This window comes from Fusarium graminearum, chromosome 3, assembly GCF_000240135.3.
Source record: "Fusarium graminearum PH-1 chromosome 3, whole genome shotgun sequence".
Lineage (NCBI taxonomy): Eukaryota > Fungi > Ascomycota > Sordariomycetes > Hypocreales > Nectriaceae > Fusarium > Fusarium graminearum.
In genome coordinates this window covers 2159909-2185811 of record NC_026476.1, presented here as the reverse complement: position 1 = coordinate 2185811, position 25903 = coordinate 2159909, and the positions used below count along the sequence as shown (strand labels likewise).

Here is a 25903-nt window from a genome sequence, read left to right as displayed (position 1 = left end):
TTCAAAGCTTGGAATATTGGGATGTCCATATCCCATGTAGCCTTCCCTGGGGCTGACAAGAAATGGAGATCATGCCCTGAAGCAATGCCGAAGACACTGAAAGTGACCTAGGACGCCTTCCATGCTGAGCTTTGTAGGTACGTACCTCATGGAAGGCTGGCTGCACCCCGCAAAAAGTGCACCCCTCCAGCTAAGAGAGCTTGGTGCAAAAGATCCATTCATCGCAAAACATCAATTTGAGTTGCATCAACCCAAAATCGCGGTCAACAGCATCCTCACCCAGCACCACCAGAAATACCAATTTGTCATATAACTCGAGTCCAGTAGCTATACACGATTAAGCCATTTTGATTTTCACCACTTGCGACACTTTGCGACCTACGCAATCGGCAATTGCTGACCTACGACGCGGACGGCTTTGGTTTTGTCTTGGAACATCATTCTATAGACATTCACTTTCCATATCTACTCATGATGTCTTCGACACCCATGGATATCGATCGTTCCAACACTCCAAATGGGGCATCGCTTAACATTCACCGCACCATTGGCACCACAGCTTCAGTCTCCAATCTGTCCGATGTCATAGGCAACTTTCGACCTACCAAGGTAAGCCCAGCACCCGAGGCACGATTTACCATAGTAACAAGTTCAACCAACTGACTTGTTGTCCCATACAGCTCTTCCGCCGTGATGACATCAAGGAAACCCGCCCACAGCCCCATGTACTATCCCTGGACTACGACGACGAAGGCGAGTTTGTTATGGCGTCAGCAAGCGACGAAACAATACAGATTTACAACGTCAAAGAAGGTCGTCACGATAAGAGCCTGGTCAGCAAAAAGTACGGGGTGAAGCTTGCCAAGTTCACACATACAAATTCAAGTATCATATATGCTAGTACAAAACAAAATGGTGGGGCATTTGTTATCATGGAGCAATATCCAGAGAGTATGCTAACCATTGCGACTCAGATGCCATTCGATACCTCGCTACGCACGATAACTCCTTCATCCGGTACTTTGATGGTCACGAAGGGGCTGTGACATCACTGGCTGTCCATCCTGGTAGCGATAATTTCATATCATGTTCCCAGGACAACACAGTGCTTCTATGGGACACACAGACTAAGAACTACCATGGCAAGCTCTTCCTTCGATCGCCCTACCTCGCCGCGTATGATCCGTCAGGGACTGTCTTTGCTGTGGCTTGTGTCAGCAGCGGTACAGTCCTACTTTATGACGCACGAAACTACGACAAAGCTCCCTTTGCCACGGTTGACATTGTTGAGCAGTGCAGAAAGGTAGACTCGCAATGCCTCAACAAGGGGTGGACGACACTTGAGTTCTCTAACGACGGCAAATCGCTACTAGTTGGAACTCGCGGCAATGGGCATTTCTTGGTCGACGCCTTCGAGGGCACGCTCAAGGCATATCTTCACAAACCAAACGGCGGAACTCGGCGGTTGGCAGTTGGAGAGGCGGCACAGGCTGGCGGTGATACGAACCACATCGAGAGTAGCGGCGAGTGCTGCTTTGCCCCAGATGGCCGCTATGTCCTCAGCGGCTCCAAGAAAGACGTCTTGGTCTGGGACACCATGGCTGCCCCTGACGATAATAAAGTGTTGAAACCAAGCTGGACATTGCCTGATAAGAGAGAGGCTGCCGTTCTAGCTTTCAACCCACGGTACAACTTTTTCGCCACGGCTGACCAGGAGCTGTTGTTTTGGTTACCTGATCCTCTTGCCTAAGCAAATGCGAAATGCGAAATGGATTTCTCGTACTGGGGTAATTCGAGCTGATATTGAAGGATAAACAACCACTTGTATTTGGATTATTTGGAGTAAACAATAGATACCCTTGCTTACTGTAAGACTGCTACAAATGGGCGGATAAAGAGGCACAAAGGTTTATAAAACGAAATAGATTATAGTGCCTATCATGTTGCCATATCTTTCTTCAAGTTGAGCGTATGGCCCTTACTAGGGTGCCGTGCTTGTTGTACCGACCTACCTAGACCTAGCAGTAGGTAACTGTGCAGGCATGTCTAATATCAGGCGTTAGCCATCCATCCAATCCCGTCCCTTTTTTCCATCACCTCAATGACTTGAGCGGCCTCTCTTAACTATCCCCCTGTAAATCAATAGAGGACATTAGCGCAACGGGGTAAGCCTCACCAGTATATGCATCCTCATCCTTTGTCATTAGCCATTATATCAATTGCCAAAAATGAGCGGAACAAACATATATGGCAAAACGCCTCGGCGCTTAGAAGGTTTGTCACCAAGATCCATCCAACAACCAGTGGCTGTTCTAACCACGAAACAGAGCTACCTATAGAGATCAAGGGCCTCATAATGGAAGAGGTTTCATTGCTGCCAAGCCCTTACAACAATCTCCTCAATTTGGCACAAACGTGCAAACAGCTTTCCAGCCATGCCATTTCTCAACTTTACCTCAACGACGTCAGAGACTCAATGGAAGTTGACCCTGAATCCAATATGCCCCTGATCCTTCAATGGGCTTGCTGGTTCGGAGCCTTGGAAGCAGCCAAAATGTCGTTAGAAGGTCTACGAAGAGCTGGTGTGGATGTCAAGTGCAAAATCAACCAATCTTTCAAAAACGAAACCCTCTACAAATTGCGTTACAAGGAGGCGAAGAAGAGAGGACCTTCTGGTCCAGCTTATGGATACTTGCATTGGGGCAGTCGAAGCGGTCTTTTGCATCTAACGTGTTTACGCGGAAATATAGCCATTGCCGCGTTGCTCATAGAGAAGGGTGCTGATCCAGATGCCCTAGATGGAAAGGGTCTTCCCCCATTGGCTTATTCATTGAATGAAGACGTGGTAAGCTGTCTAAGAAGCGACAATCTTTATACAATTGGGTGCTAACACTACAAAGGTCAAATTTCTTATCGAAAACGGAGCCAATGTCAACGTGACTGACGACGGTTCAGGCAAGTCGATGCCATCTCAAATACTGGAGTGGGCAGTAAAGTGTATCCAAGTTTAAGCCTCTTGGTCACGGAAAACTGGATTTTATTTACCGAAAGAATAAAATGATTTAGTCATGGAAGCTTTAGATCTTAAAGTTAAATAGTTTTCTGCTAGTTACCCCATAGCTAAGGTGTGGCATTGTGGCGTTACCTTCATGGATAATGAGCCTCCCCTCACCGAGCCCCACCATTGGCGATTATCACCTTTCAACATCATTCACCTCTCCACATCAAGACAACGAACGACATTGCACCTACAGACGTCAACGCCCGACCTTCTGCAGCATAACTTATACAATATACGATATCAAGCAAAGCAGAAATCTTTCTTACAGTAGGGTTAGAGTAGACATATTGCACAACCTTCCTTCTCTGAGCCGCAACCTACCAGCCTACGGCCACGAGCGTTCAGATCTCGACAACCGATATCATACAAAACTCTTCAACATGGTGTACCTTAAGACAAGCCAGGAATGGCTCGACCATTCCATGGCACTCCTGGAAGCCCGCCCCTTAACCGTACGTCCTCGCGCCGATCGCACAGTTGCGCAATCAATCAACTAACCACCACACAGACAAGAATCACCACATCATACAAGATCACACCTGGTCCAACACGACCTGATGCCGACGGCGACACAGTGACCAAGCCCTCGCGTGGCTCCCTAGTACTCAAGACATTCGATCCTATCAGCGGAGTCGTCATCAAGTACCGTACCACAAAGGCCCAGGAGGTTACTCGTCTCATTCATGCCTCGCTGGGTCGTTTGGGGAGAAGTCAGGCTGCTGTACCGGATGTGCCTGAGGTGACGATGGCAGACGCCGAGGGTGTAGAGGAGCCACAGGCTGCCACGTCCACACCGCAGGCGGCACAAGGGGGTGGCGGTGGGAAGAAGAAGAAGAAGGGCAAGAAATAGGACAGTGAGAAGCTGATGGTGATTTTGTTCAGAGGAATTTAGCGGGGAGAATATCCGTGGTGGCCGACATGCTTGCTGTATATGAGGTCTTGAATTTTGACGGCATTGTCCTGAGATACCATAACTTGGGTTCAACATCAGAAATCCACGCTACAAATATCAACAAAAAGAATTAAAATTGTGTTTGGATTGCGTTGAATTGACGTGAGTGTTTGGCCCGGGTTTACACACACCGGCAAACAGTCATATTTATGACTGCAGTGTAATGTTGACAAGCCTCAGGGTATCATAAATATTGGCCGCTGAGAGCATAAGGAATGAAATTCGTCGTTCATATGTCACTTGGCTATGTATGAATACGGGTAGGACAACGCCAGTAGCAATATGCTGTAAACACAATTGGCAATAACTTAAATTATAATGCTAAAGACTACCAAACAGCAATAATTGTCGCTTAGCAATTAATTGCCTCGCTAGCTACCTGGCAAAAACCATAGCGTCCCAGACAAGGCTCCGATGCGATGCTCCTCAAATCCTAATGATGACAAGTTGTACAATTGAATCACGTTTCCAAAACCCTTCAATGATTGGCGTTCTTAGTGACAGACTGCAGGTAGTCCAGCAAAAAGGTACGTTCAGCTGGTGAGATGGGTGTCTGGCTACCGCGACGAGAAGGCGGGCCAGCAGGCTCCTCTACGCCAGAGGCCAATGAAGCAAGGCGAGACCCGGGCGTTCCAGCAATGACCTCTTTGCCCTTGGCTGCTTCCAAACTAGCAGGGGATGGCTGCTTCCCGAAGAGTGAAAGCAGCTCTCGCTTTTGAGCCGGGCCAGATTCGCGACGCTGGCCCAAGCCAGGGAATGCTTGTGCAATGCCGGGACTGACACTCGCACGTGCGGGCTGTAAGTGGGCAGATAATCCACTTGGTGAAGCAAATGAAGTCTGGGAGGATGCCGATGCTCCACCAACACCAAGGAATTGCTCTGCTTGTCCTCGCTGGAGAATTCGGATGGGTTGGGCAGGCTGTGAAGCGGTTGCTCCTTGTGCATGAGCGCCATATTGCGCATAATCGGCTCTTCCTTGGGAGCCGGGCGTGCCAGACTGAGCAGTTCGTGAGTGTAGGGACAAGCCTTCCAAAGATACAAGCGGGTTTATGCCTGCATTGGTTTGTGGAGAAGCTTGGGTCCTTGTGTTGTCTCCCCCGATAGATCGCACGAGTTCACTCATCATGCTACCTGGAGCAGCTTGTCCAGTAGCGTGAGGCGACTGAGCAGGAGGCTGGTTTTGGTCACCCTTACGAAACATGCCCAACAAAGCAGAGCGGTGGTTGTTAGCAGCAGGTCCGACCTTTGACCCAGGAAGCTCGTTGGGACTTGGCCCGGTGCGATCCTGGCCTCCAGCAAACGCAGCCGCTTGTTGGGGGATTTGGAGTGGGTTGTGCTGTTGCGCTTGGTTCCCGCCAAAGTTGCCATATGCGGGTTCTTGGTTCTGTACTGGGAAACCGGGAGGGAATGGCACCTGCTGAGGCTTCTGCTGGGGCTGAGGTGCAGTATTGCCGCCCTTGAACGCGTTCAAGAGGGCCATTGACTGGCCATTCAATGGTTGCTGCCTTGACTGTTCGGCTGGGTTATGAACCTGTGGTGGCATCTGAGCGGCGTGTCCATGCTGCGGCTGCTGTTGGTTGGTAAATTGGCCAGGTATCGGGCTGTAATTGGGTTGGTTTACGTCCTGGAATGCGCTTCTATTGAATACAGCTCTCTCGACCTGGGGAGGCAAGGGCTGAGGGTGAACTAGCGGTGCTTGATTGCTCTTATACTGGCCTTCTTGGACAGGGTATTGATCGACGTATGACTGGTGATAGCTCACCTGCTGGCCAAGAGCCGCATTCCATTGAGTAGTTTGGTGGGGAGGATAGGGGAATGACGGCGGGGGCTGCTGAGCATTAATAGAGGGCACCTGGTTGTGGTGGTGCGGTGTATGAGGCTGGGGTGCCGCCTGGGCTGTTAGATCCAGTGGAGTGTGCGGATATTGATGAACAGGCTGAGAGTGGCTGCTTGAAGGACCGTCCTTTGCTTGAAGGATAGAAAGCAAGGCGCTGCCTTTATCCTGTTGCACAGGGGCAGGAACTCCTTGCAGACCTTGGGTTGGAGGCTGGACCTTCAATAGTCGCTGCAGTTCTTGTGTCGCGCCTGCGAGCGTCTCTATCGCCGGCTCCTGGTCCGCAGTCTCAGCCCCAGTGTCTGTTTTCCAGGCCTCATCCTCATACAGCGCTTCAGTGATGGGTCCATGACTATGCGGGACAGTCGATGCTTTCCGTGCTTCCATCTTTTTCTGCGACGTAACCCATTTCTTCAAAGGGACCAAGAATGGGGCAACCATGTAAAACTTGTTGGCGTTGGGAGTAGCAATCGCATCGTTAGACTGGCCGTTCTTGCGACGAAAAGCTGGCAACTCCGATAGCTTATACCACTGAATTTTGCTGATTTCCTTACGGGTTTTCGGTTCAAATACTGTGTCCATTGGAACATCGCGAAAAACGTAAAGCCTCATATGCTGTTCACGCATCGCAATCTCAATGTACTTGGGTTTGTGTTCGGTGGGCACTAGGCCTGCGGCTCGAAGGTCAAGCCCAGTCTCTTCGTAGACCTCTCGAACGGCGCAATCTAAATCGTCCTCGTCCTTGTTGATCTTTCCGCGGGGGAAACTCCAGTTGGCGCCCTTCTTCCAGCCCTTGACCAGAACTGTCGAGTCCATGGCCTCGTTTAGCATGATAGCACCCCGCACTGGGACACGAGTCTTGTACTCCAAGAATTCCTCAAACGCTTTGGTGTGGTTCTCAACGGAAAAGTTGGCTAACAAGGGGCAGTGTTGGAAGATTCGAAGACAAAAAGTACGCAACGTCATGGATGGTAGAGTCGGATCCAGTGGGCGGATGAAATCCTCGTAAAACCACTGTGCTTCTTCGACCTGGAAGCATATTCGAGCGACGGAGGAGAGATCCTCTTGGGGAAGGTTGATGATGAAGCGGACGCAGAGGTCGTCCAGCCCTATGCCGATTGTGTTAGTCCATGCTCGCCATTGCGCAGCGCCCACCAACACAGCACGTACAATCCTCTAACTGCATTTGTGTTCCGGACATGATGACAAGATCCTTCGGCTCATGCTACTGTAAAGATGCAATATTCGTTGTTATTTTCTTCGGTTCTGTTGTTTGTTTATTCCTTCTCAAGATTTTGCGAGACAATAATGCGAACGTAGCTGCGTAGGCAAGCTGACCATTGTTGAAGTGCGACAGCCAAGATGACGCAAAAGGACGACTGCGACAAGCGAAAAAGACGCGAGCGGTCACTTCTTCTGAGTCAACAGGATGCTTCGCTTCGTTTTGTTACGGTTCTGCTGAACTGCTTTGCAGCGGATGATTGAGAGAGGCGACGTCTCTTTTTGACACGCGGGGTCGAAGCGGCGGTGCAAGGGCCGAAAACGGTCGATTTCGAATGTGATTTGTTGGTGTTGTTGTCAGGTTTGACAACATCACAATCAGGTCAGCCAGAACAAAGACCCATAACTCATTCACGCCTTAGGTACTAACCCAAGCTGCTAGGGTAGGTTCAAAGCTTCTGCTAGTCTATACTGCTTCACCCACCTCAGAGCAAGCTAGCAGTTCGCAGAGCCACATATACGATCGAGAACACTCGCCACAGATAAGTTCATCTGGTGTGGCGGTGCACAGCTTCAGCTGGTCATGAGCAAACTGTAAATGTCCGTTGCGTGTTTCAGACGTTGCTTATTGCCACCACAATATATGCCAGCACATGCGTGGGATCGGCATGGAGGTGGCAGTTGAGCAGGTTTTACAGAGGCGTTTAGCATGAGATAGGTGATGCTTCGAGACCCTAAGGGCCTGTGAGCTAAAACACGCCGCCAGTTTTACAGGGTTCCAGGAGTTCGGGTGGCCGCCAGAATTACATCATCGCTCAATGACCAAATGGGCTCCCTCACCCGTAGCTGACCATGGATCATAAAATACTTGGAAACAGGTAATTGACCAGTCGCACTGCAAGCCTGCCCAACAAATCAGAACGTAAAGGCTGGTGACCCGTTCAAGACTTATCTTGTTCCACCTCCATATAAAGAAAGGCGCCTGTTCATTGTCTTGGCCTGCCTTTCTCTGTCTCGGAATTTTGAGCAGTGACATTCCTGATAGTCGTAATTTTTTGCATTATCGTCTTTTTGTCACTACCTACCAAGCTCCACCACAGCCATAACCAACAAGACTGGGAATCTTTCTTTTCTTGGGCAATATAACAACGGCCTCCATTAAGGAAAGTGGCAAATTTGGGGCAATATGACTTCGATCATTACAAAGCTCGTTACCAAGAAGATCCTTGGGGAGACTGTCTCGAACAAATTTGGAACGGAGGTATACAAGCATCAACTCACCATTATACTCAATTCACAGGGCTGACCCATTATTCGCAGGACCCTTACTTTGAGCATGTCCCCGCGACTCGTCTGGATGGAAAACCCAACGGCAAAGTAAAGAAGCGCAAGAAGGCTCTTCCTCCAGGCATTACCGATAACGATGCCAAGGTCTTGACAAAGGTCAAGCGTCGAGCTTATCGACTAGACCTGTGTCTCTTCAGTTGCTTTGGCGTCCGTTTCGGTTGGGGCAGCGTTATAGGACTGGTTCCTGCGTAAGTTGAAACCCGTAATCAATCCAGGCTGTATGATCGATGCTAACATCGTTTTCCAAGAATCGGCGATGTTCTGGACATGTTACTCGCACTTATCGTCATGAGAACCTGCATGAAGGTCGATGGTGGACTGCCCACCTCGGTCAAGGGCAAAATGATGTTTAACATCTTGATCGATTTTGTCATCGGACTTGTTCCTTTCGCTGGCGACCTGGTAGATGCAGCATATAAGTGCAATACTCGCAACGCGGCGCTCCTCGAGGCCCACCTACGAGAGGAGGGACGCAAGAATCTGAAGAAGAGCGGATTACCGGTACCGGCCATTGATCCCAGCGACGCAGACGAATTTGATCGACTTCAGACGCAAGATCCGCCCGAGTACATCTCAAACCCACCATCCCGAAATGCATCCATGTCAGAACGTCGTCAACGCAGCCGCAGCCGCAGCCGAGATCGCCGTCGTGATGATCGCCCCGTCGAGCCGGTACCGGCGCGAGTTCGCGAGAGCCGTGGATTCTTCGGTCGTAGCAGAGCTCGGCCGGATGATATCGAAACAGGGAAAGCTGATCGTGGATCTCGACGCCAAAGATCGCCGCGCAGGGAGCGACGCTAAGCTCGGTGCCTCGGATTTACCTTGACGTCAAAGGGGACGACAGGGTTAGCTGTGAGAGTTGGCGATTAATCGTGAGTCAGGAATATTCATCAGGGGGTGAAGTACAGAGTACCTCGTGAAGTATGGTGCCTTTTTATTTACATGATGGGAACGTGGAGACGGGTTTCATTAATTATCATGTTGTCGACGAATGATATATGTATATGCAGTACGAAACTTTACTAAGGCGTCATGCCCTTGCTTGATTGATTAAACAAAGTGGATGCAGAAGAGCACGGAGCTAAGACATCCTCAAATCAAATGAAAGAACGCGATCTGATAACTTTACTTGGCATTTGATCGTCCTAGCAACAGACAAAGGAGTGACAAAGAAAAGAACAAGCAGACCTCAGGGTATCAGGAAAATTGACCGTAATAAGCATAAGAGACGAGATCAGTAGGTCACCTTCTGCTGCTTACTAGGTTTTTTAGACTACTTATTTTTATACCCTAAGACATAGGAGGTCAACCTTTCTACTACCTACTAGGCACGATCAAGGAGTAGGAGGCGCATCAACCCCGTAAGATAGATCCATGTTGGTAACGTCAGATTCAGGGCCTGAGCTAAGACGCGGTGTGTATCCCCAGAAACGCGTTCCTCATCTTTGGAAAGAAGAAGGGATCGACGGAAGATTGACAACGATGGCGATACCCATCGACTTCAATTTTGAATTCGTGGGTTTTTTTTACACATCAATGGCGTCTCAATGGCACTATTGAAGCTCATCATAACATCCACAGTCGGCTAAACATCATCTCATGAGCCCAGTTAGGTCACGTCTCATACCACTATCATACCTCAATAAACCAATCTTATCTCGTACGTATTGGCCCACCAACGCGAGAAAAGGCTTGGTAGAACAGCACAGAATACTCCATAGAGTGTGCTGATTGACAAATACCCGGTCATGACGTTAACCCTGACAAAGCCTGAATCATCACTCCCTGTCATGAAGCAGGTACCGTACAGGGATAGGTAGTGGAGCTTAAGTTCTGGTGAAAAACTCAAAGTATAGACTTGGAACCATGCCCAAGACGACCGTGAACCCGCTCGAAACGCGTCTTTACGCGTCCCCCTTGACCATAGTCGCTTCAATGATCCTGGTGGCTTGAGATTCTCATGGCACTATGTAGCAACTCAAGCGCTAGCCTCTGGTTCACCCAGTGACGCGCAGTGATACCCAGCGCAGTAAAGTGGCCCGCTATTGCCGTACGTACCTATCTAGCAGGTATCCGTGGGTTGAATAAAAACCAGTACTGATAAAAAAAATTAGATTAGCTTTAGTGCATTTAGCCTCAGCAATTGTTAGTATTTTCGTCCATTATCCACCGCGTATTGCCCAGCGCGACGCGGTCCACTACACGTGATAGCGTTCCAGCTTATATAAAACCCCGTTCTTCATCTCATTCTTTACTTTGGATCATCACCACCGCAACCACAGCTCAAAGTCAACACAGGCACAAATCACTTCTCTTACCTCTATAATGGCTGCACAAATGACCCCTTCGAAGCAGGCTGCTTCCGGAATTGAGAACTTGAACATGGAATCCCCTGTCAAGAAGCTTAACTTTGGTACCGCCAACAAGGAGAATGAGCCTCTTAACCAGACCACCGATACTGCCGAGCTGAAGACCAAGATCGTTGAGGAGTCCAAGACAGTTGTCTCCAAGGCTGAGGAAGACGAGCCCATCCTCCAAGAAAACCCCCAGCGATTTGTTCTGTTCCCCATCAAGTACCATGAGGTAAGTGACGCGTTTTGACGCGTAAAGTGGTAACCCACTTGACCATTATACTAATGTTTCCTGATAGATCTGGCAAATGTACAAGAAGGCAGAGGCCTCCTTCTGGACAGCTGAGGAGATCGATCTCTCCAAGGATCTCCACGACTGGAACAACCGATTGACTTCAGACGAGCAATACTTCATCTCCCACATTCTTGCTTTCTTCGCTGCCTCCGACGGCATCGTCAATGAGAATCTTGTTGAGCGATTCAGCGGCGAGGTCCAGATCCCCGAGGCTCGATGCTTCTATGGTTTCCAGATCATGATGGAGAACATCCACTCCGAAACATACTCCCTCCTCATCGATACCTACATCAAGGACCCTGCCCAGCGTACATACCTCTTCAACGCCGTTGACACTATTCCTTGCATCCGAAAGAAGGCGGATTGGGCCATCCGATGGATCCAGGATAAGAACTCTACCTTCGCTCAGCGTCTTGTTGCTTTTGCTGCCGTTGAGGGTATCTTCTTCAGCGGTGCCTTTGCTTCCATCTTCTGGCTCAAGAAGCGTGGCCTCATGCCTGGTCTGAGCTTTTCTAACGAGCTCATTTCTCGTGATGAGGGTCTTCACACCGACTTTGCCTGTCTCCTCCACTCTCACCTCAAGGGACGTGCCAGCAAACAGATGATCCAGGACATTATCACCGATGCCGTTTCTATTGAGCAGGAGTTTCTTACTGAGGCTCTCCCTTGTGCCCTGCTCGGCATGAACTCCAACCTCATGAAGCAGTACATCGAATTCGTCGCTGATCGTCTCCTCGTTGCTCTCGGCAACGAGAAGGTGTACAAGTCCACCAACCCTTTCGACTTCATGGAGAACATCTCCCTTGGCGGCAAGACCAACTTCTTCGAGAAGCGCGTTGCTGACTACCAGAAGGCCGGTGTTCTTCACAGCGCCAACAAGAAGGATGAAGAGGAGGCACCAAAGGGCGAGAACGGGGGCGACTTCACCTTTGACGATGACTTCTAAACGTCTCGTCTGGTCTCGTCGTTTCCCTTTTCTTTTGGCCCGGGCAGTTGCTCAAGGGCACGTGACATGAATATATACCCTGGTTTGTACGTTTGAGATGATAATAGTATAGCACTCCTAGATAGTAGGAAGAGATGAATTGATTAGATTAATATCCGTACACCTGTGGTGTTCCCTCGTGACCTTCCTACTACTAACCTCCTAGACTAAGTCTTAGGATACAAAAATAAACAGCCTAAAGACTATAGTCTAAGCATCATAAGCTAACCTAACTGCAATTTTTGCCGTGATTTTATTGTCCAGTTGAACATATGATTGTGCGGCTATGTGGCCTTATCGAACTTTACATCGTTGGCCTTTATTGTTGAATTATTGAGGTTTTATAAATGAAGATTCATTCGATCTAAAAGAGATATGAGTGCAACAGTAAGATGCAGTACTGCAACAATATATTGGGGTTATACTGTTAAGGTTGCTGCTCTCTTGGATTTACTCTTTGAAGATGAAAAGCGCCGCCATATTATTATAAGCTGACTTGACGTGATGAGCTTTGGTATGAGAATGCCACTCGCATTGTGCACTTATGCTTATGTGGATGATCATTCGTCATGGCAATTACTTCCATTTAAACTCGAGGTTATATTGCTTAGTGGTATGCTGTCCGTCATGACACTTCCCCCTGACTGTTCATATACCCAATCTCCCTTTCCACGAGAGACACTACTCACTACCCGAGCTGCACTTCAGTGATGTGGGTAAATATTTGTCTCTGTATTGTGCCCCTTAGTGCTATGAAATACTATCGATTCAGTCGATTGTGAATCAGGGAACGAAAACCGGGCAACGACAGATGCTGTTAGACATATAAGTACAATATCCTGACCTATTCCCCGTTGTTGAGTCCAGTTTCTCCAAGGGGCCCAGGGGTGCGTCTTTGTCAGTACTGCGGCCCAGGCCCGTCGGAAGGTCGGTGTTGTAAACTCCCGTCAAAAACCTGCACCCGCTGCCAGCTGTCAACAGCCACCATCAACCTCCAGCCCCCAGACTCCGGGCATAGCTATATAACTTACGAATGAATTTCATCATATCAACAGGGTGGTCGAGCGGTTAAGCCGTTTGATTGCCTTCCCAACGATTCCCGCTAGTAGCATTTGGGTTGTCTCTGTAGCGATGCATCGAGCCTCATCGGTCTCGCCGGAAGAGGGTTTGTTTTTTTCTTCCCCCCCCCCTTTTCACTTTCACTTTACTATATCTGTGTTCTCTTCTTTGAGTATTCAGCATGTTTACTATACGCCAACTCTGAGGTTAGCATTTTGTTCGTCTACTCAGAGAACGACACGACTTGCTACTTTTTGAACATGACCCTTGTAGATCAAAAGTAAACACTCCTTTATTGTCCGCAGTCATGGTATTTCCGCCCATAATTCAATATGCGAATCAAATATTGATCAAGCCAGCTTTGTGAGAATGACAATTCTATTTGCATACTAAGTTGGGAATGTCTAATGAACCAATGTATGCTACCCCTTATTCAGTCAGGGATAAGACTCAGACCCATAGTGGTCCTCATGATGATCATTCTTTTTTTCAACAAAGACTCTACGAGAATGACAGAAGCTGGGTTCGAACGCTGAATGTCTGTTGGAATTTAGGTAGAGTGGCAGCGTCGGGTCCTGCCTCTCTTGTAGCCAGCATACAGGCGCCTGCCTGCCTGGGTGAGCATTTCTCCAGGCACCACCCAGCCTTCACTCTTACCCGAACCTCCAGTGAGAGACATACATATCAAGATAAGCCAGCGCTTAACAAAGACGGAATTCAACGGCTAGGTGGTCGAGCGGTTAAGCGCTTGGTAGTTGGCCAGCAGATTTACTTCTCACCGAGTGAGACAACCCCGACACTTAGCCTGAGATAAACGTCAGCGCGCACTCTTTTTTGCAACAATCTTCAATATGTTGTTAAGAACCTTTTGCGTTTTTTGAATTTTAGCTGGGTGTCGTGCACATGTTTAGCCGTATGCTTATGTCTCTAGTACTGCTGGCTACCTCTGAGTTTGTATTTGCATGGTTTTAACTTATTCGGCGACAAGCAATATGAAGAATGGTTACATAATTTTCTAATTAAATACACCGATAAAGAAGTTGATTTATGGTTCGTGGAAATTGGTCAGGGGCGGGATTCGAAGCCCAACTGTGCATGTACCGTGTCCCCTGGAAAGCAGTCACGGAGTACTAGTTAAGGGGCGATTGCCATTTGTCGGGGGCATCAGCCAATTCTATAGAGCAGTCATCTGAAAAGTCTGGAAATTGTAGTTTGTATTGTTAACCATCTGGAATGGATAATCTAGACGTCTACGAGTGCATCTGGTAGTGTCACCATCCAGTCACCGTCCTGCAGCTGACTTCAGTGATCTCGTAACGGATATTAAGCAGGCTATGAATCCTCAGTTGAACAAACTCTAGGAGATTCATTTGCTAAATCTCGATATTTAACTACCTACCTACCTGACTAAAAGTGCCAAGTACTGTAATTGTCTGGCTTACCCCAGGCGAGTTGCACTTAGGTACCAAGTCTGTTCATGGCAGTGCCATTGGCAAACTCTGCTCTGATATATGCAGTCAAAAGGCTGTGTGACAGGTATCTTCCTTTTCTCCTCAATGCATTTCCCTGCAACAATCTTGGTATTGAATTTAAACGAACAAAACATGACTGGAGGTATCAAAATATGTAGAGTACTATGTCTTACTCAGAGAGACTCGTCTGAAGAATCGTCACCGTTACTTGTATCAGTATCGCTGAGATCAAGAAGCTGGAATCGGTTTCCCATGAGGTTCTTGCGCGATGGGTGAGCAGGCGCGGCGCTGCTGTCCTCCTTCACGCAAAGGATCGGGGCCTTGGCGTCACAAGGTAAGGTATCCAGGGGTTGAGCACACTCATCAGCGATCCATTCGATACGAGAATTCTTGTACTCCCTGCCAAGTTGTCAGTTAGCATTAATTCGATCGCTAGCATGAATGGGTGCTAGTTCTGGTAAACCCAACTTACGACCGACTGAGAAGGCAATTGCGGGCGAAGATAGCGGAATTGATTGAACTGGTGCTGACAAAACAATTATCTTTGTTGAACTCGATGTCAATCACATGAAGGTTGTGGATATGGTCGAGATCCTCACGGAGGCTTTGGGCAGTGGTGTTGGGATCCCGCTTGCGAATGACAAAGTTTCGAGAAGCTCCTCTGGCGGCATGGTAGGCGACTTGGCCTTTCACGACGTACTGATAGTCAGACCATTTGGCATGTATCTACAACCATTCGTCAGATCAAGAGCTAGTGAGCTTCATCACTCAACCTACTTTACGGTCCTTGAAATACAAGCCACATGTCCGAGTGTAATCAAGGAAGGCAACTGCATCAGTTTCCCGTACAAAGGATACTGTAACAGAGTTGTCTTTTGCCCGGACGAAAATCTCCAGAAGCGGTCCGCCTCGAACGATCGTAGCAACTTCGCCATGAGTGACGCCAGGGGCCAAGTTCAGAAGCTGAACCGATCTTTGAGCGGCACTCTCCACCCATCGGTTGGACTCGGATCGTTTTTTGTTTTGAAGTAGACCACGATGTTGTTGGTCCGGTGAGTCGCCTGCATAGGCGGGAGATGTGTGCATAACCTCACCTCCGAGATTGTTGTTCCCCTTGAACGCTCGCTTTTCGTTGGAAGCTCCAAACGGGGCACCTTGCTGATTCTGGTAGAGAGAGGCTGGGGTGTCAGGGGCAAACGGTGTTGAAGTTGAATCGCCGACACTCTCGTCTGCGAACGATGGGGTATTTTGAGTCGCTGTCGGCAGACAAAGTGCCTAAGATGAAGAATCAGATGCGCTCAGACTGAAAAAAAAAAAAAAAAAAAAAAAAGCTGAACATACGTTAAGAGTGGCATCGTCAAAGCCGCAATGGTTGAGATTCTGGCGCAGGTAGACTGAGCATGCAGAAATCAGAAAGAGTTGCAGAAGGGGAAGTCAAGCCATTCGATCATGATCAAACATACAGTACTGATGGGCGGCTGCGAGGAGGTTGCTGTACTCTTCCTGTGGGATGTAGACACATTGAGATTTGTTAGCTGGCGACTCGAGGCCCTTGGACAAATGTCAGCTTCTGATATCCGTATCCGCGATGAATCTTGCATAGATAGGGCAAGTGAGCATACGATTTGATTCCTAAGAGTGTAGCAAATTAGAACTGAAAGCGACACTGGGAATTTTGAATGATTTGAATTGAATTGACTTGCTGGTACTGTACTTACTGTGTAAGATTCATTGTGGTCGTCTCGAGAGAATATCTCGATTCCGAGTGTAGGTACTGAAGAATGAAAAGCTGAAAGGTGGACGAAAAAGATGGCGGGTAGAAAGGCAAATATTCGCAACTCTCGAGGGGAAGGAGCTTCCTGTAACTCATCAGGTAGGAGGCCGTTATTTGATCATTAAGGCGAGCCAACAGGCAGGCAGATTCACGTGCCGCTGTTGGCAACTGCGAGCCTCGTTGACAACTTCCCGTCACTCTGAGGGGCTGCCATCCACAAACGCGAGCTTCCCGTTATTCGGCTGCTGGCTTGAGAAAGAAACAGAGCAGAAGAAGGCAAACAAACGCTCAATGTTAAGCAGCGAATTAGTCACAATTCGCATGCCTCGTGGGTAGGGATCCGACATAGTATCCACGCATGTTATACAATGACAAAACCAGACGCATATCAATCAAAAGTGACCTTCCATGAATACATGTATACAAACATTGCCGTATACATCGCATTGTGAAAAGAAGACTTCAAACAGTCTTACGTGGGTTACGTAGTAAATCTTGACAGTTTTGCTTTTGGGGTTGTCCTTCACCTATGGGGTTTCTGACAGTAATCAACACCCTCGCAGTCATGTTGCATCGGGTGGTGATCATTCAATACTTGGTATTGAAGACGGGCTGACAGGCTATGAGCAAACAACGGCGGGAACATATGCTGTGTATGATATGAATAGGAACCTGTAATGCAGTTGAATTAGACTGATACTGTCTGATCAAACGGCCTTGATCTCATGTATCACGTGGAGGTAGGAATATCAAGTAACTCAGAGGTTAAAGCAATAGAAAAACAAACTCAGCCCAAATTTAAGTGAGATCAATGGGGCCGTGCAGGAAGGTTGGTGGTAGGTACTTCACTTTAATTCGAGACACCATCGTCGCAGGCATATTCAAGATTCTGGAGGGTGCCCAGGTCAAGGTCCAAGGGTTAACTGAGAGTTCCAGGGAAAGTGAGTAACTGGTGCGTGCGATACTAGAAAGATCTAGAAATCATGAAAAGAAGATCGCAGTAATGATGACACTTGCCATTGAACCCAAGGATCTGTTGATGGAACCTTAGTACCCTACTACGTAGTACTGTACCTAATCCCGCTAACCCTGTCGCCCGTCCCATCTTTTGTGCATGATTGCCGAGAATAGCGGGCGGGTTCAGGCGTTAGGGGACTCCGAACAGGGATGGGGCGAAGGATAACCGTTGTTATTTTTAGGTGAAGCAACGGAGTCTACACGAGATCATGTGATGGTGTCTGTTCCTTTTTTTGGATCAGTTGGGAAGCATCCAACTTTGTCAACACGAGACGATGGCTTCCACGTCTGACGATAAGTGAATAATGCTACACCAATAAATTAGGTTCTGGACGGGCTGTGTCCTACAAGCCCGGCCAATACTGTGAAAATCTGCTGTACGTACAGTTTTCGGCATCACAGCGTCCATCTCAGCTCCCACTACGGATAACAGATGGAGATCCAACGGCCCCAAGCTCAGCCTCCACCCAATGAAAAGAAAATACGGAACTGTTGTTTTGGCTCCCGAGTTAAAAATCGATCATCAAGGGGGGGTACGTACTGTTCTGGGGCTTGAAGCATGTGCTCTTACCCAATCAGAGGAAATGACCAAACCCCTGCTCCCTTGTCTGCTGGGCCAACCCAACATAACGCCAACGCTTTCCCTTGTTCTCCCGTTTTTGCTCCTGTCCTGTTGATTTCTTGTCCACCTCTTGTTCGTTCGCTCACACGCTCGCTCTTCCTCTCGTTAAAGCTTTAGAGATTGTTCAATTTCAGAACTTTGAGACTAGCAGCATATCGTCATTGTTTTGCTTCTGTTGTCTCTCTCCCTCTGATTCTCTCTCGACATTCGCTACTCCATCCGTTTCACCCTTCACTCGCTCTCATCAACTTGGACACGCCCACCATCATCGACAGATCTGTCATTCGCAAGGACAATCTATCCAACCAACATAATCACCAACATATTTAATACAACATCATCATCGTCATCGCCATCGAGACGACAACGACACTCCATTTTCGACCAAGCCTCAACCCCCATCGCTGTGGTCCTTGTCTGATTTCCATCTCAACCCCTTTCTCTCGAAGCCGACAACTACCATCAACGAATCCATCATGCGCCCCACCTCAAGCATCCTCCAGGTGGCTGTCTGCCTTACTTCTCTTGCGCCTTTGGCCTCAGCATGGCCCAGTTGGTTTCCCAACGCCGACTCTGTCGTAGTCCGACGAGTCGCCCCAGAAGATCGTACGTCAGCTCTCTGTACAACCTCCAGATCCCCTTTTACTGACCCTTGAACAGTGCCTCTGGAAACACCGGTTCTTAAGCCTCGTCAGGATACCACGACCGAAGAGGAAACTACAGGCACTAAGAAAAGCCCAAAGCAGACCAACTTGAACACAGCCAAAGTCGAAACTGGAACAGAGACAGGCACTGCTACCGAGGATTCCACAAAGACAGCAAAGGAGACTGGGAATAAGAAGTCGGGCACCAAGACTGGGACTTCTGCTCCTAAACGCACAACCTTTTCTGCTGATGTGCAACCCGGTGGTTTGAGCATGACGCTGCCCGATACTATGTATGTCCCTACGCCACTTATTAAGATTGGTGACTATGCCACCTTTGGCTGGAACTACACCTCGCTCGAGGGCACTCCTACTGCGATCGACGTGCTTGTCAGTCAGTCCTCCGCCGGCGAAACCTACACTCTTACCGCCAACATGACTTTCGAGACGAACCCGACCTACGTTTGGGATACTAGCAAGCAGGCCAACGACCCCGATGCTCCTCTCCCCGTTGGCATGTACACTCTCATCATCATGGATTCCGACTCTGAAATTACCGATGTTCCTTCCCCCGGTTACTTGGCGGTACAGAAGACTTTCCAGTTCGGCATGTACACCCCCGCGGCCTACACACCCTACCCCCAGTGGAACTGTGATATCTGCGACAAATAATCTCAGACCATCACTTGTTCTTGCACTCGTTCTTTGGGAGTTAAATCTTGGGAGGTGTTTACGGTTCGGCGAGCATCAGATGGAGAAAATTTGCTTATTGTCCTTGGTCCTTTGGATGCGTCACACGCTCAGTGAGGGCGTTGGTAGATATGTCTTTCTGGCAAAGTTAATCTGGGGGAAGCACATTTTTGGATACTTATGACATGGTGGTTGAAATTGAGCAGAGATCACTTAATGATTTTATCTATTATATATATCTTAATCTCGTCAGTTCTTGGTAACTGACAGCAGCTTTTTCAGATAAATTTGAACCATGTTTTGTGTTTTCTTCAAATATGTTGCTCATAACGGTGTGTCTTGCATTACAGTATCCTTCCGATGGTAACGAATCTCGATGAATTCTGTTAGACTGCTATATCCTGAAGTAACCACCTTAGGTCCTAAGGTGGTACCACTGCTTTTGGTGGTTCAACTAATTCTAGGTCTATCTGGGTATACGAATGTGATGTACTGATAGCTGCTCCTATAACCTGCTATCTAACGATCCCGCTGAAACGACAGCCACCGCGTGCCTAATTCTTAAATCATGCGCAATTGGAATCCTGCTCCCTTCTCTTCCTTGTCCCGCCCCTGGAATATGCCACTCAGGTCAGCGTCGCCTAGAGAAGCAGCCTGTCCACCACGCACAGGCGCATGAGGCTCTACACGTCTACGGCGCTCCTGATTCGCCTTACTAGGGAAGGTCGGGAACATGCTCTCTGGCTTCGGCTTGGGGTCCTGTCGGAAATACTCGTTTTGCAGCATTTCTTGCGCTGACGGCCTGCGCTCAGGGTTGAGTGACAGTAGATCGCCCAGCAAACCGGCGCCTGCACTAGTCAGGCTGGGGAAGCGAGCACGAACGACAGAGCCCGTGGCAACCTGCGTCTTAGGAAGGCGTAACGAGCGGGCGTTGGGGAGACGTCGGAAACCAGGCCATGTCTCTTCTGTGGGAACGCCACAGAGCTCAAAGATGCGCGAGACTTGATCAACTTCATTTTTGCCTTGAAGCAGAGGTTCGCGAGTGAGTAGCTCGCCAAATATGCAGCCTACACTCCACATATCGACAGCAGCATCGTACGTCTTCGCACCTAGAAGTAGTTCAGGAGCGCGATACCAGAGGGTGACAACAAGTTGGGTAAGCTTGGGTGGAGGGTCTCCGACGTAACGAGCCATTCCAAAGTCGGCGATCTTCAGCTGCCCGCGGTTATTGAGAAGCAAGTTGGATGTCTTGAGATCGCGGTGGAGAATCCAGTTGTCGTGTAGGTAGGCGATACCTGATGTGAGCTGAAGAAGAAGGCGCTTCACTTCGGAGGAAAGGAAGGGCTCCGGCATGTCTTCGAGAATGGATTTTAGATCATGTTCGACGAATTCGAGAACCAAGAATAATGAGCTGTAGTGACTGGTTAGTATCGTCGCTGCTGGGCGGAATTTACGGGCGAATGCTTACTTATCTGGCCGCGATACGTCATCGCCCACAACAACCTCTTCCATCGTAACAATGTTTCGGTGTTGGCAATCCTTGAGTATCTGTATCTCACGAAGACCGGTAACCGGTAGACCGTTACGATCCTGAGGTTCTAGCTTTAGCCTCTTCAATGCGACGACCTTGCCCGTGGCTTTATTCGTCGCCCGCGCAACCCATCCATAAGTTCCCTCCTCGATATCGTTCAACTTTTCATAATTCTCAACGCTTCTGGACTTCCCCCAGCTGCCAGTTGGGAATCGCAGCAACTTGGCCGGGGGCAGTTTCTCGTCTTGTTTTGCGCCTGGCTCGGGTGTAATTCTCCGCCGCTTCGAGGGTCTATCATCGTCGGCTTCGAGATTGCTCTGCTTCGCTGTGTCCTGTAATTTCTTCTCTTCTTCGAGTTTTCTTGCCTTTTCTGCCTTCTTTCGTCTTTTTTCTTCCTTAAGTTTGGCGTCGAGGCGGGCGTCTTCCTCCGTGTCGGCCCACCGCGATTTGCTAGACATGATGTGCGCTGTAGTGGATGTAGAGGTCTAGTCTTGTGAAGATACGGTGAGGTCTGGGTCGGTGGTATATGTGAAGATGTAGATAGTGTTCAATTCGGTATTCGAGTATGTATAGAGAACAACGAAGCTGTGGAGAGCAGTGGGAGCTTCGGGGACGGTTTGACGTTGAGGAATTCCTTATCTTATCAGCATGTAGCTTTGTTTCAGGAAAAGCATCGTCACTGACGCCCACCTTCATGTGAGTAAGTGGTATCGCACTACTACTACCAGGAAGCTTCACCCATTTCTTGAGTCTCTAGTCTTTTATATACACGAATATTCAGACAGAGGCTCAAGATGTTCAGATCGTTGGGCATAAGGCCTCTTACAAGGCTTGCCAACAACCGTTGTATGTCACGGCCAAACTTGGTCAACTCTTGTGCTGCCAGAAATTTCTCATCTGCTGTTCGTCGATATCAAAAAGAGATTGAATTTCCAGATGAATCCGAGGGTGAGAGAAAGTGGTCGACGCCTTTGGCTAAACAGCTCTTCGCTGCCATCTCAGTGAGCAAGCTCTGCCAAAACAGAGTGTCCATGCTAACATGTATCCAGACGACAGGACCTGTTCCGTTGGCGAGCTACATGCGAATGTGCTTGACTGGTGATATTGGGGGATACTATACTGGAGCCATTGGCGAAGGCCGAGATCAGTTTGGAACAAAGGGAGACTTTGTCACTTCACCAGAGATCTCCCAAATCTTTGGTGAACTCATTGGTATTTGGTTCATCGCTGAGTGGATGAGCCAGGGTCGACCAAAGCAGGGAGTTCAGATTATCGAGGTTGGGCCTGGTCGTGGTACTCTGATGGATGATATGCTTCGAGTATGAATTCCATATGATGCTTTTCTCTCTGTCGTGCTTACTAACTCGTTCCCAGACAATCCAAAGATTCCCTGCTATGGCCAACAGCATCGACGCTGTCTATATGGTTGAGGCTAGTCGTGAGCTCCGAAGTGCTCAAAAAGAACTTCTTTGCGGACCTGATGCCTCGTCATCAGAGTCAGAGTCTGGCTTCCACAGTGCTAGCAAGTACAACGGCAAACAGATCGTTTGGACTGATAACATCAAGTCAATCCCATACGGTACGCATGAAATCTTATTATGCTGTATAATAAAGCTAAAATTATTATAGAATCTGACAAGATGCCTTTTATAATCGCTCATGAATTCTTTGACGCACTGCCTATACACAGCTTCCAATCCGCCCCTGCTCCTCCACCTCAACCAAAGCCCTCTTCATCTACTTCAGCTCCCCAACCACTACCCCAGAACACCAAGCCCACCATGGAATGGCGAGAAATGATGGTGTCGCCTACACTACCGGGCGTCACTCATGCACAGCTCGGAACACCAAAGTCAGAGCAACATGAGCCTCCCCCTGAATTCCAGCTTACTCTTTCGTCTACCCCTACCCGTCACTCTCGCTTCCTGCCCGAGACTTCTACTCGGTACCGCAAGCTCAAGAGCATGCCCAACTCGAATATTGAAATCTGCCCGGATGCTTCCATCTTTGCTACAGACTTTGCGACTCGTGTCGGTGGTTCGGATGAACATCCCAAGCCCAAGCCCAGTGGTGCCGCTCTCATTCTTGATTATGGAACTTCAGACACTGTCCCTATCAACTCTCTCCGAGGCATCCGTCATCACAGACGTGTAAGCCCCTTTTCCGCGCCTGGCCTGGTCGACCTGAGCGCCGATGTTGATTTCACCGCCATTGCCGAGGTGGCTATGCTGGCAAGTGAGGGCGTTGAGGTCCATGGTCCTGTCACCCAGGGAGATTTTCTCGGGGTGATGGGTATCCGTGAACGTGCTGAACAGTTGACAAAGGCTCCTGGTGTGGAGAAGGACACCGTTGACAAGATCGACGGGGCTTGGAAGCGTCTTGTTGACAAGGGCCCAGATGGAATGGGTAAGTTGTACAAAGTGTTGGCTATTCTGCCCGAAAACGATGGTCGAAGACGACCAGTCGGGTTTGGAGGCGATGTCATGGGTTAGACGTAGGAGGGCCATGGCGGTTATTCTTGAACATTAACCTGAGGGAGCTGAAAAGAAGAACCTTGGAAATATGTGTATTGATCACAATATTGTATTTATACCTGTCCATCTGTACTATACTACATTTCATGAGCTACACAAAAAGAGCCCTGCATTAATTGAAACTCACTTCATTCATCAGTAAGATTTGATCTTTTTTGGCAGACATATAAGTACACAAAAAACAATGCGCCGAGAGGTGGCCACAGAAGCATTCATCCCAAGTCAACGCCCTGAATTTCTCATTTGGCTTTCACAAGCTTTGCGTCTTCTTCGTCACTGTCGTCATCGTCTGAAAACTTGTCTCCGTCCTCCCCAACGGCAAAGATGGTCTCGTTCTCTAGCGATTCGCGAGGACCGGTGCGGGTGTTCCTTGGCTGTTGGGGGGCGCTCCGAGATGCGCTTGAGAACGACAGACCGTTGGCGTTCTGTGAGTTGTTTTGAGGCTTGGCGACTTCGGCTTCCTCATCATCTGAGTCCTCTCCTGGAACACCAATATCGCCAAGGTCAAAGTTGCCATCGTCATCTTGGGCAATTTCGTCACTCATGGCGAAGCGACGGTTGTTAGACGTAGGGCGCCAGAGATACGCAATCCATGCTACATCGGCAAAGTAGACAACATTCAGCCAGCCATCAAGGATGAACCATCGTGTCTTCCAGTGGAATGGGACGAAGTCGGGGTCGCTAGCAGAGGCAAATGTAAAGCTGTTGAAGAAGAAGAAACCAAAGATGACCATGACACTGATGAGAATAGCCCACCAGAGCTTTCTATACATGGCTTCTTTGGCATGCTGCTTTCGCTCGCGGAGATCCTTGAGGGTCCAGTTGAGGGAGTTGAGCGTCCAGACATAGAAGGCAGTCAGAGTACCAGCCAGAGGGAGGACGATCAAGAGCACAAATGGGCCTGTTCTGGGTCAGTGGATATCGCGTTAAAATAAACGAGTAGTCTTACCAGCTGTCTCTGGGGTAATAGAGAGGAAAGTAAGCGAGTAAACGAGGCCAAACAGGAAATGTGCTGCTGCAAGCCATCGCACTCTGATCATGCTCTTACCCAGGGTGTGCTTAACCACACCATAGCCCATACAGACAATAAGCAGCAAGAAGAACGAGAACGAGTTTCGCCCGGCGTTGAGAATTCCTACGATTGTGAGGAAAACCTTTGAGCCGATGTTCGAGCCATGACGATTCTGATATTCTACATTCGAGTTAGAACGAGCAGTACAACGAGAGCAAAGCACAAACCATAAAAGCCCCAAGTAATGAGCATTTCAACTACCAGGAAGATCAGGATTGCTGTAATATAGTTTTGTACGGCCACTAAATGGAGTCAGTCAGAGCTCACTATTGCATTGGGTCGATGCGCTTACAGATGTCGTGTCTATGTTGGTAGTACAGGAAACCCCAGTAAGCAGCGAGGAGCGCATACAAGATACTCATGCCACCATAGAATGGCAACTTGGGAATCTGGGTGGCTTCGAGTTCACCATAAGCATTGCGGTATTCGACCACAAGGTCATATTTCTTGGTATTGACAACGTCTGTAAGGACACAGTAGTAGCCAGTTTTCTTGATAGCGTAGTTGATGGGAGCAGCCGTGTTGAGATGAACAGCCTTGGTGAGAACAACGCTGGATGATTTCTTGTCGACGTCAGGGTTCAGGATGAACTTGCCAATGTCGGTCTTGTTGCAGTAACCTTGCTTGACAAAATCGTCACCGCAGACGCCGAGTCGCTGTATTCCAGATATGTCAGTATGCGACAAATGAGAGGTTTGCGACACCACTCACGTTTCCGGGAACATCGGGATCAGGTATTCCAACGAGATTCCTGTCCTTCCACTCGAATATCACGAGACTTGCTGTCGGGTCTTTGACGCCTGAGTCGCTACTGTTGAGGAACTTGACAAGGATGAATGGATCGACTGGTCCGCCCCATGAGGACTTGCTGTACATGCCTGAAGACTGTCAGATCAAAGAGTCCAATCGCATATGATAGCCATGACCTACCAGTACAGTATTCTTGGTAGCCTTCCTTATTGCTCTAGAGGAAAACAAAGTTAGCGCAACTGTAATGCCAACGTTCTGTAGTTGTTGTAAGACCATCCCGTACCAGTCCGATCTCGTAGGCTTGGGTTGTCCAAAGGGACATGCCCAGCACGAGCAGTCCCGTGAGGAACCTCATGATGTTCGTATCGTGGATGTCGCGGCGAAAGCTTCGGAAGGGTCGCGAGGAGAACTGGAATAGAAGAAAGAAGGGCCGCAGTTCAAGGTAGAAAGAAGGGAGCTTGGAGACGTTTAAGAGGTGGCGCTGTAGCTTGTTAATTTATGGAGCATGTCGAGCCTGTCAATGTCCTGATTGCGCGGCACGTTATGCTTCTTCGAGCGAGAAGGGGACTTTGACGTTGATAATTCGTGGTCAAGGTTAAGTATAAGGTTGAATTGATGTAGTTGAGGTTTAATAATAGTTAATGTAAGAGTCTGGATGCCTCAAGTTACAGATTCAAGGGAGCAATCAACGG

At 48.7% G+C, this 25903-nt stretch overlaps 11 protein-coding genes across 11 annotated transcripts; 7 read left to right on the top strand and 4 right to left on the bottom strand.

Moving 5' to 3' along the window:
- Positions 1 to 214: 214 nt before the first annotated feature.
- Positions 215 to 1751, top strand: FGSG_05413 (uncharacterized protein). The gene is made up of 3 exons (XM_011325643.1): positions 215 to 609; positions 681 to 915; positions 975 to 1751. Exons 1-3 carry the CDS (start codon positions 475 to 477, stop codon positions 1748 to 1750), a joined length of 1146 nt encoding a protein of 381 aa, XP_011323945.1. The 5' UTR covers positions 215 to 474; the 3' UTR covers position 1751.
- A 477-nt stretch (positions 1752 to 2228) lies between these two features.
- On the top strand, positions 2229 to 3011 carry FGSG_12732 (uncharacterized protein; the record flags this gene model as incomplete). The annotated part of the gene is made up of 3 exons (XM_011325642.1): positions 2229 to 2274; positions 2328 to 2845; positions 2901 to 3011. 3 exons carry the CDS (start codon positions 2229 to 2231, stop codon positions 3009 to 3011), a joined length of 675 nt encoding a protein of 224 aa, XP_011323944.1.
- Positions 3012 to 3244: 233 nt separating this feature from the next.
- FGSG_12731 (uncharacterized protein) lies at positions 3245 to 4100 on the top strand. The gene is made up of 2 exons (XM_011325641.1): positions 3245 to 3513; positions 3570 to 4100. The coding sequence occupies exons 1-2, from the start codon at positions 3442 to 3444 to the stop codon at positions 3909 to 3911; spliced, it is 414 nt and encodes a 137-aa protein (XP_011323943.1). The 5' UTR covers positions 3245 to 3441; the 3' UTR covers positions 3912 to 4100.
- A 236-nt stretch (positions 4101 to 4336) lies between these two features.
- FGSG_05411 (uncharacterized protein) lies at positions 4337 to 7260 on the bottom strand. The gene is made up of 2 exons (XM_011325640.1): positions 7018 to 7260; positions 4337 to 6956 (listed from the first exon to the last, which is right to left on the bottom strand). Exons 1-2 carry the CDS (start codon positions 7046 to 7048, stop codon positions 4492 to 4494), a joined length of 2496 nt encoding a protein of 831 aa, XP_011323942.1. The 5' UTR covers positions 7049 to 7260; the 3' UTR covers positions 4337 to 4491.
- Positions 7261 to 7965: 705 nt separating this feature from the next.
- FGSG_05410 (uncharacterized protein) lies at positions 7966 to 9527 on the top strand. Its single transcript, XM_011325639.1, has 3 exons — positions 7966 to 8329; positions 8389 to 8603; positions 8664 to 9527. Exons 1-3 carry the CDS (start codon positions 8255 to 8257, stop codon positions 9214 to 9216), a joined length of 843 nt encoding a protein of 280 aa, XP_011323941.1. The 5' UTR covers positions 7966 to 8254; the 3' UTR covers positions 9217 to 9527.
- Positions 9528 to 10740: 1213 nt separating this feature from the next.
- Positions 10741 to 12119, top strand: FGSG_05409 (ribonucleoside-diphosphate reductase small chain; the record flags this gene model as incomplete). The annotated part of the gene is made up of 2 exons (XM_011325638.1): positions 10741 to 10998; positions 11066 to 12119. 2 exons carry the CDS (start codon positions 10741 to 10743, stop codon positions 12005 to 12007), a joined length of 1200 nt encoding a protein of 399 aa, XP_011323940.1. The 3' UTR covers positions 12008 to 12119.
- Positions 12120 to 14453: 2334 nt separating this feature from the next.
- On the bottom strand, positions 14454 to 16309 carry FGSG_05408 (uncharacterized protein; the record flags this gene model as incomplete). Its single annotated transcript, XM_011325637.1, has 7 exons — positions 14454 to 14976; positions 15050 to 15303; positions 15355 to 15852; positions 15919 to 15971; positions 16041 to 16080; positions 16200 to 16209; positions 16296 to 16309. The coding sequence occupies 7 exons, from the start codon at positions 16307 to 16309 to the stop codon at positions 14751 to 14753; spliced, it is 1095 nt and encodes a 364-aa protein (XP_011323939.1). The 3' UTR covers positions 14454 to 14750.
- A 1943-nt stretch (positions 16310 to 18252) lies between these two features.
- On the top strand, positions 18253 to 19596 carry FGSG_05407 (uncharacterized protein). The gene is made up of 2 exons (XM_011325636.1): positions 18253 to 18596; positions 18651 to 19596. Exons 1-2 carry the CDS (start codon positions 18467 to 18469, stop codon positions 19304 to 19306), a joined length of 786 nt encoding a protein of 261 aa, XP_011323938.1. The 5' UTR covers positions 18253 to 18466; the 3' UTR covers positions 19307 to 19596.
- A 289-nt stretch (positions 19597 to 19885) lies between these two features.
- Positions 19886 to 21313, bottom strand: FGSG_05406 (uncharacterized protein; the record flags this gene model as incomplete). Its single annotated transcript, XM_011325635.1, has 2 exons — positions 19886 to 20735; positions 20793 to 21313. 2 exons carry the CDS (start codon positions 21311 to 21313, stop codon positions 19886 to 19888), a joined length of 1371 nt encoding a protein of 456 aa, XP_011323937.1.
- Positions 21314 to 21557: 244 nt separating this feature from the next.
- Positions 21558 to 23347, top strand: FGSG_05405 (uncharacterized protein; the record flags this gene model as incomplete). Its single annotated transcript, XM_011325634.1, has 4 exons — positions 21558 to 21856; positions 21905 to 22174; positions 22230 to 22434; positions 22485 to 23347. Exons 1-4 carry the CDS (start codon positions 21650 to 21652, stop codon positions 23345 to 23347), a joined length of 1545 nt encoding a protein of 514 aa, XP_011323936.1. The 5' UTR covers positions 21558 to 21649.
- A 281-nt stretch (positions 23348 to 23628) lies between these two features.
- On the bottom strand, positions 23629 to 25566 carry FGSG_05404 (uncharacterized protein; the record flags this gene model as incomplete). The annotated part of the gene is made up of 7 exons (XM_011325633.1): positions 23629 to 24290; positions 24339 to 24581; positions 24629 to 24703; positions 24754 to 25117; positions 25173 to 25339; positions 25392 to 25425; positions 25495 to 25566. 7 exons carry the CDS (start codon positions 25564 to 25566, stop codon positions 23629 to 23631), a joined length of 1617 nt encoding a protein of 538 aa, XP_011323935.1.
- Between the last annotated feature and the right edge of the window lie 337 nt (positions 25567 to 25903).

What these genes read in the sequence shown, in the direction of transcription:
- FGSG_05413 (XM_011325643.1), top strand. Translation starts at nt 475, where the DNA reads ATGTCTTCGACACCCATGGATATCGATCGTTCCAACACTCCAAATGGG. An exon ending in GCAACTTTCGACCTACCAAG is followed by an intron (nt 610 to 680) that starts GTAAGCCCAGCA and finishes TGTCCCATACAG; the next exon opens with CTCTTCCGCCGTGATGACAT. An exon ending in TGCTAGTACAAAACAAAATG is followed by an intron (nt 916 to 974) that starts GTGGGGCATTTG and finishes ATTGCGACTCAG; the next exon opens with ATGCCATTCGATACCTCGCT.
- FGSG_05407 (XM_011325636.1), top strand. Translation starts at nt 18,467, where the DNA reads ATGCGCCCCACCTCAAGCATCCTCCAGGTGGCTGTCTGCCTTACTTCT. An exon ending in ACGAGTCGCCCCAGAAGATC is followed by an intron (nt 18,597 to 18,650) that starts GTACGTCAGCTC and finishes ACCCTTGAACAG; the next exon opens with TGCCTCTGGAAACACCGGTT.
- FGSG_05410 (XM_011325639.1), top strand. Translation starts at nt 8,255, where the DNA reads ATGACTTCGATCATTACAAAGCTCGTTACCAAGAAGATCCTTGGGGAG. An exon ending in CGAACAAATTTGGAACGGAG is followed by an intron (nt 8,330 to 8,388) that starts GTATACAAGCAT and finishes CATTATTCGCAG; the next exon opens with GACCCTTACTTTGAGCATGT. An exon ending in GTTATAGGACTGGTTCCTGC is followed by an intron (nt 8,604 to 8,663) that starts GTAAGTTGAAAC and finishes TCGTTTTCCAAG; the next exon opens with AATCGGCGATGTTCTGGACA.
- FGSG_05411 (XM_011325640.1), bottom strand. Translation starts at nt 7,048, where the DNA reads ATGTCCGGAACACAAATGCAGTTAGAGGATT. An exon ending in ACAAATGCAGTTAGAGGATT is followed by an intron (nt 6,957 to 7,017) that starts GTACGTGCTGTG and finishes CAATCGGCATAG; the next exon opens with GGCTGGACGACCTCTGCGTC.
- FGSG_12731 (XM_011325641.1), top strand. Translation starts at nt 3,442, where the DNA reads ATGGTGTACCTTAAGACAAGCCAGGAATGGCTCGACCATTCCATGGCA. An exon ending in TGGAAGCCCGCCCCTTAACC is followed by an intron (nt 3,514 to 3,569) that starts GTACGTCCTCGC and finishes ACCACCACACAG; the next exon opens with ACAAGAATCACCACATCATA.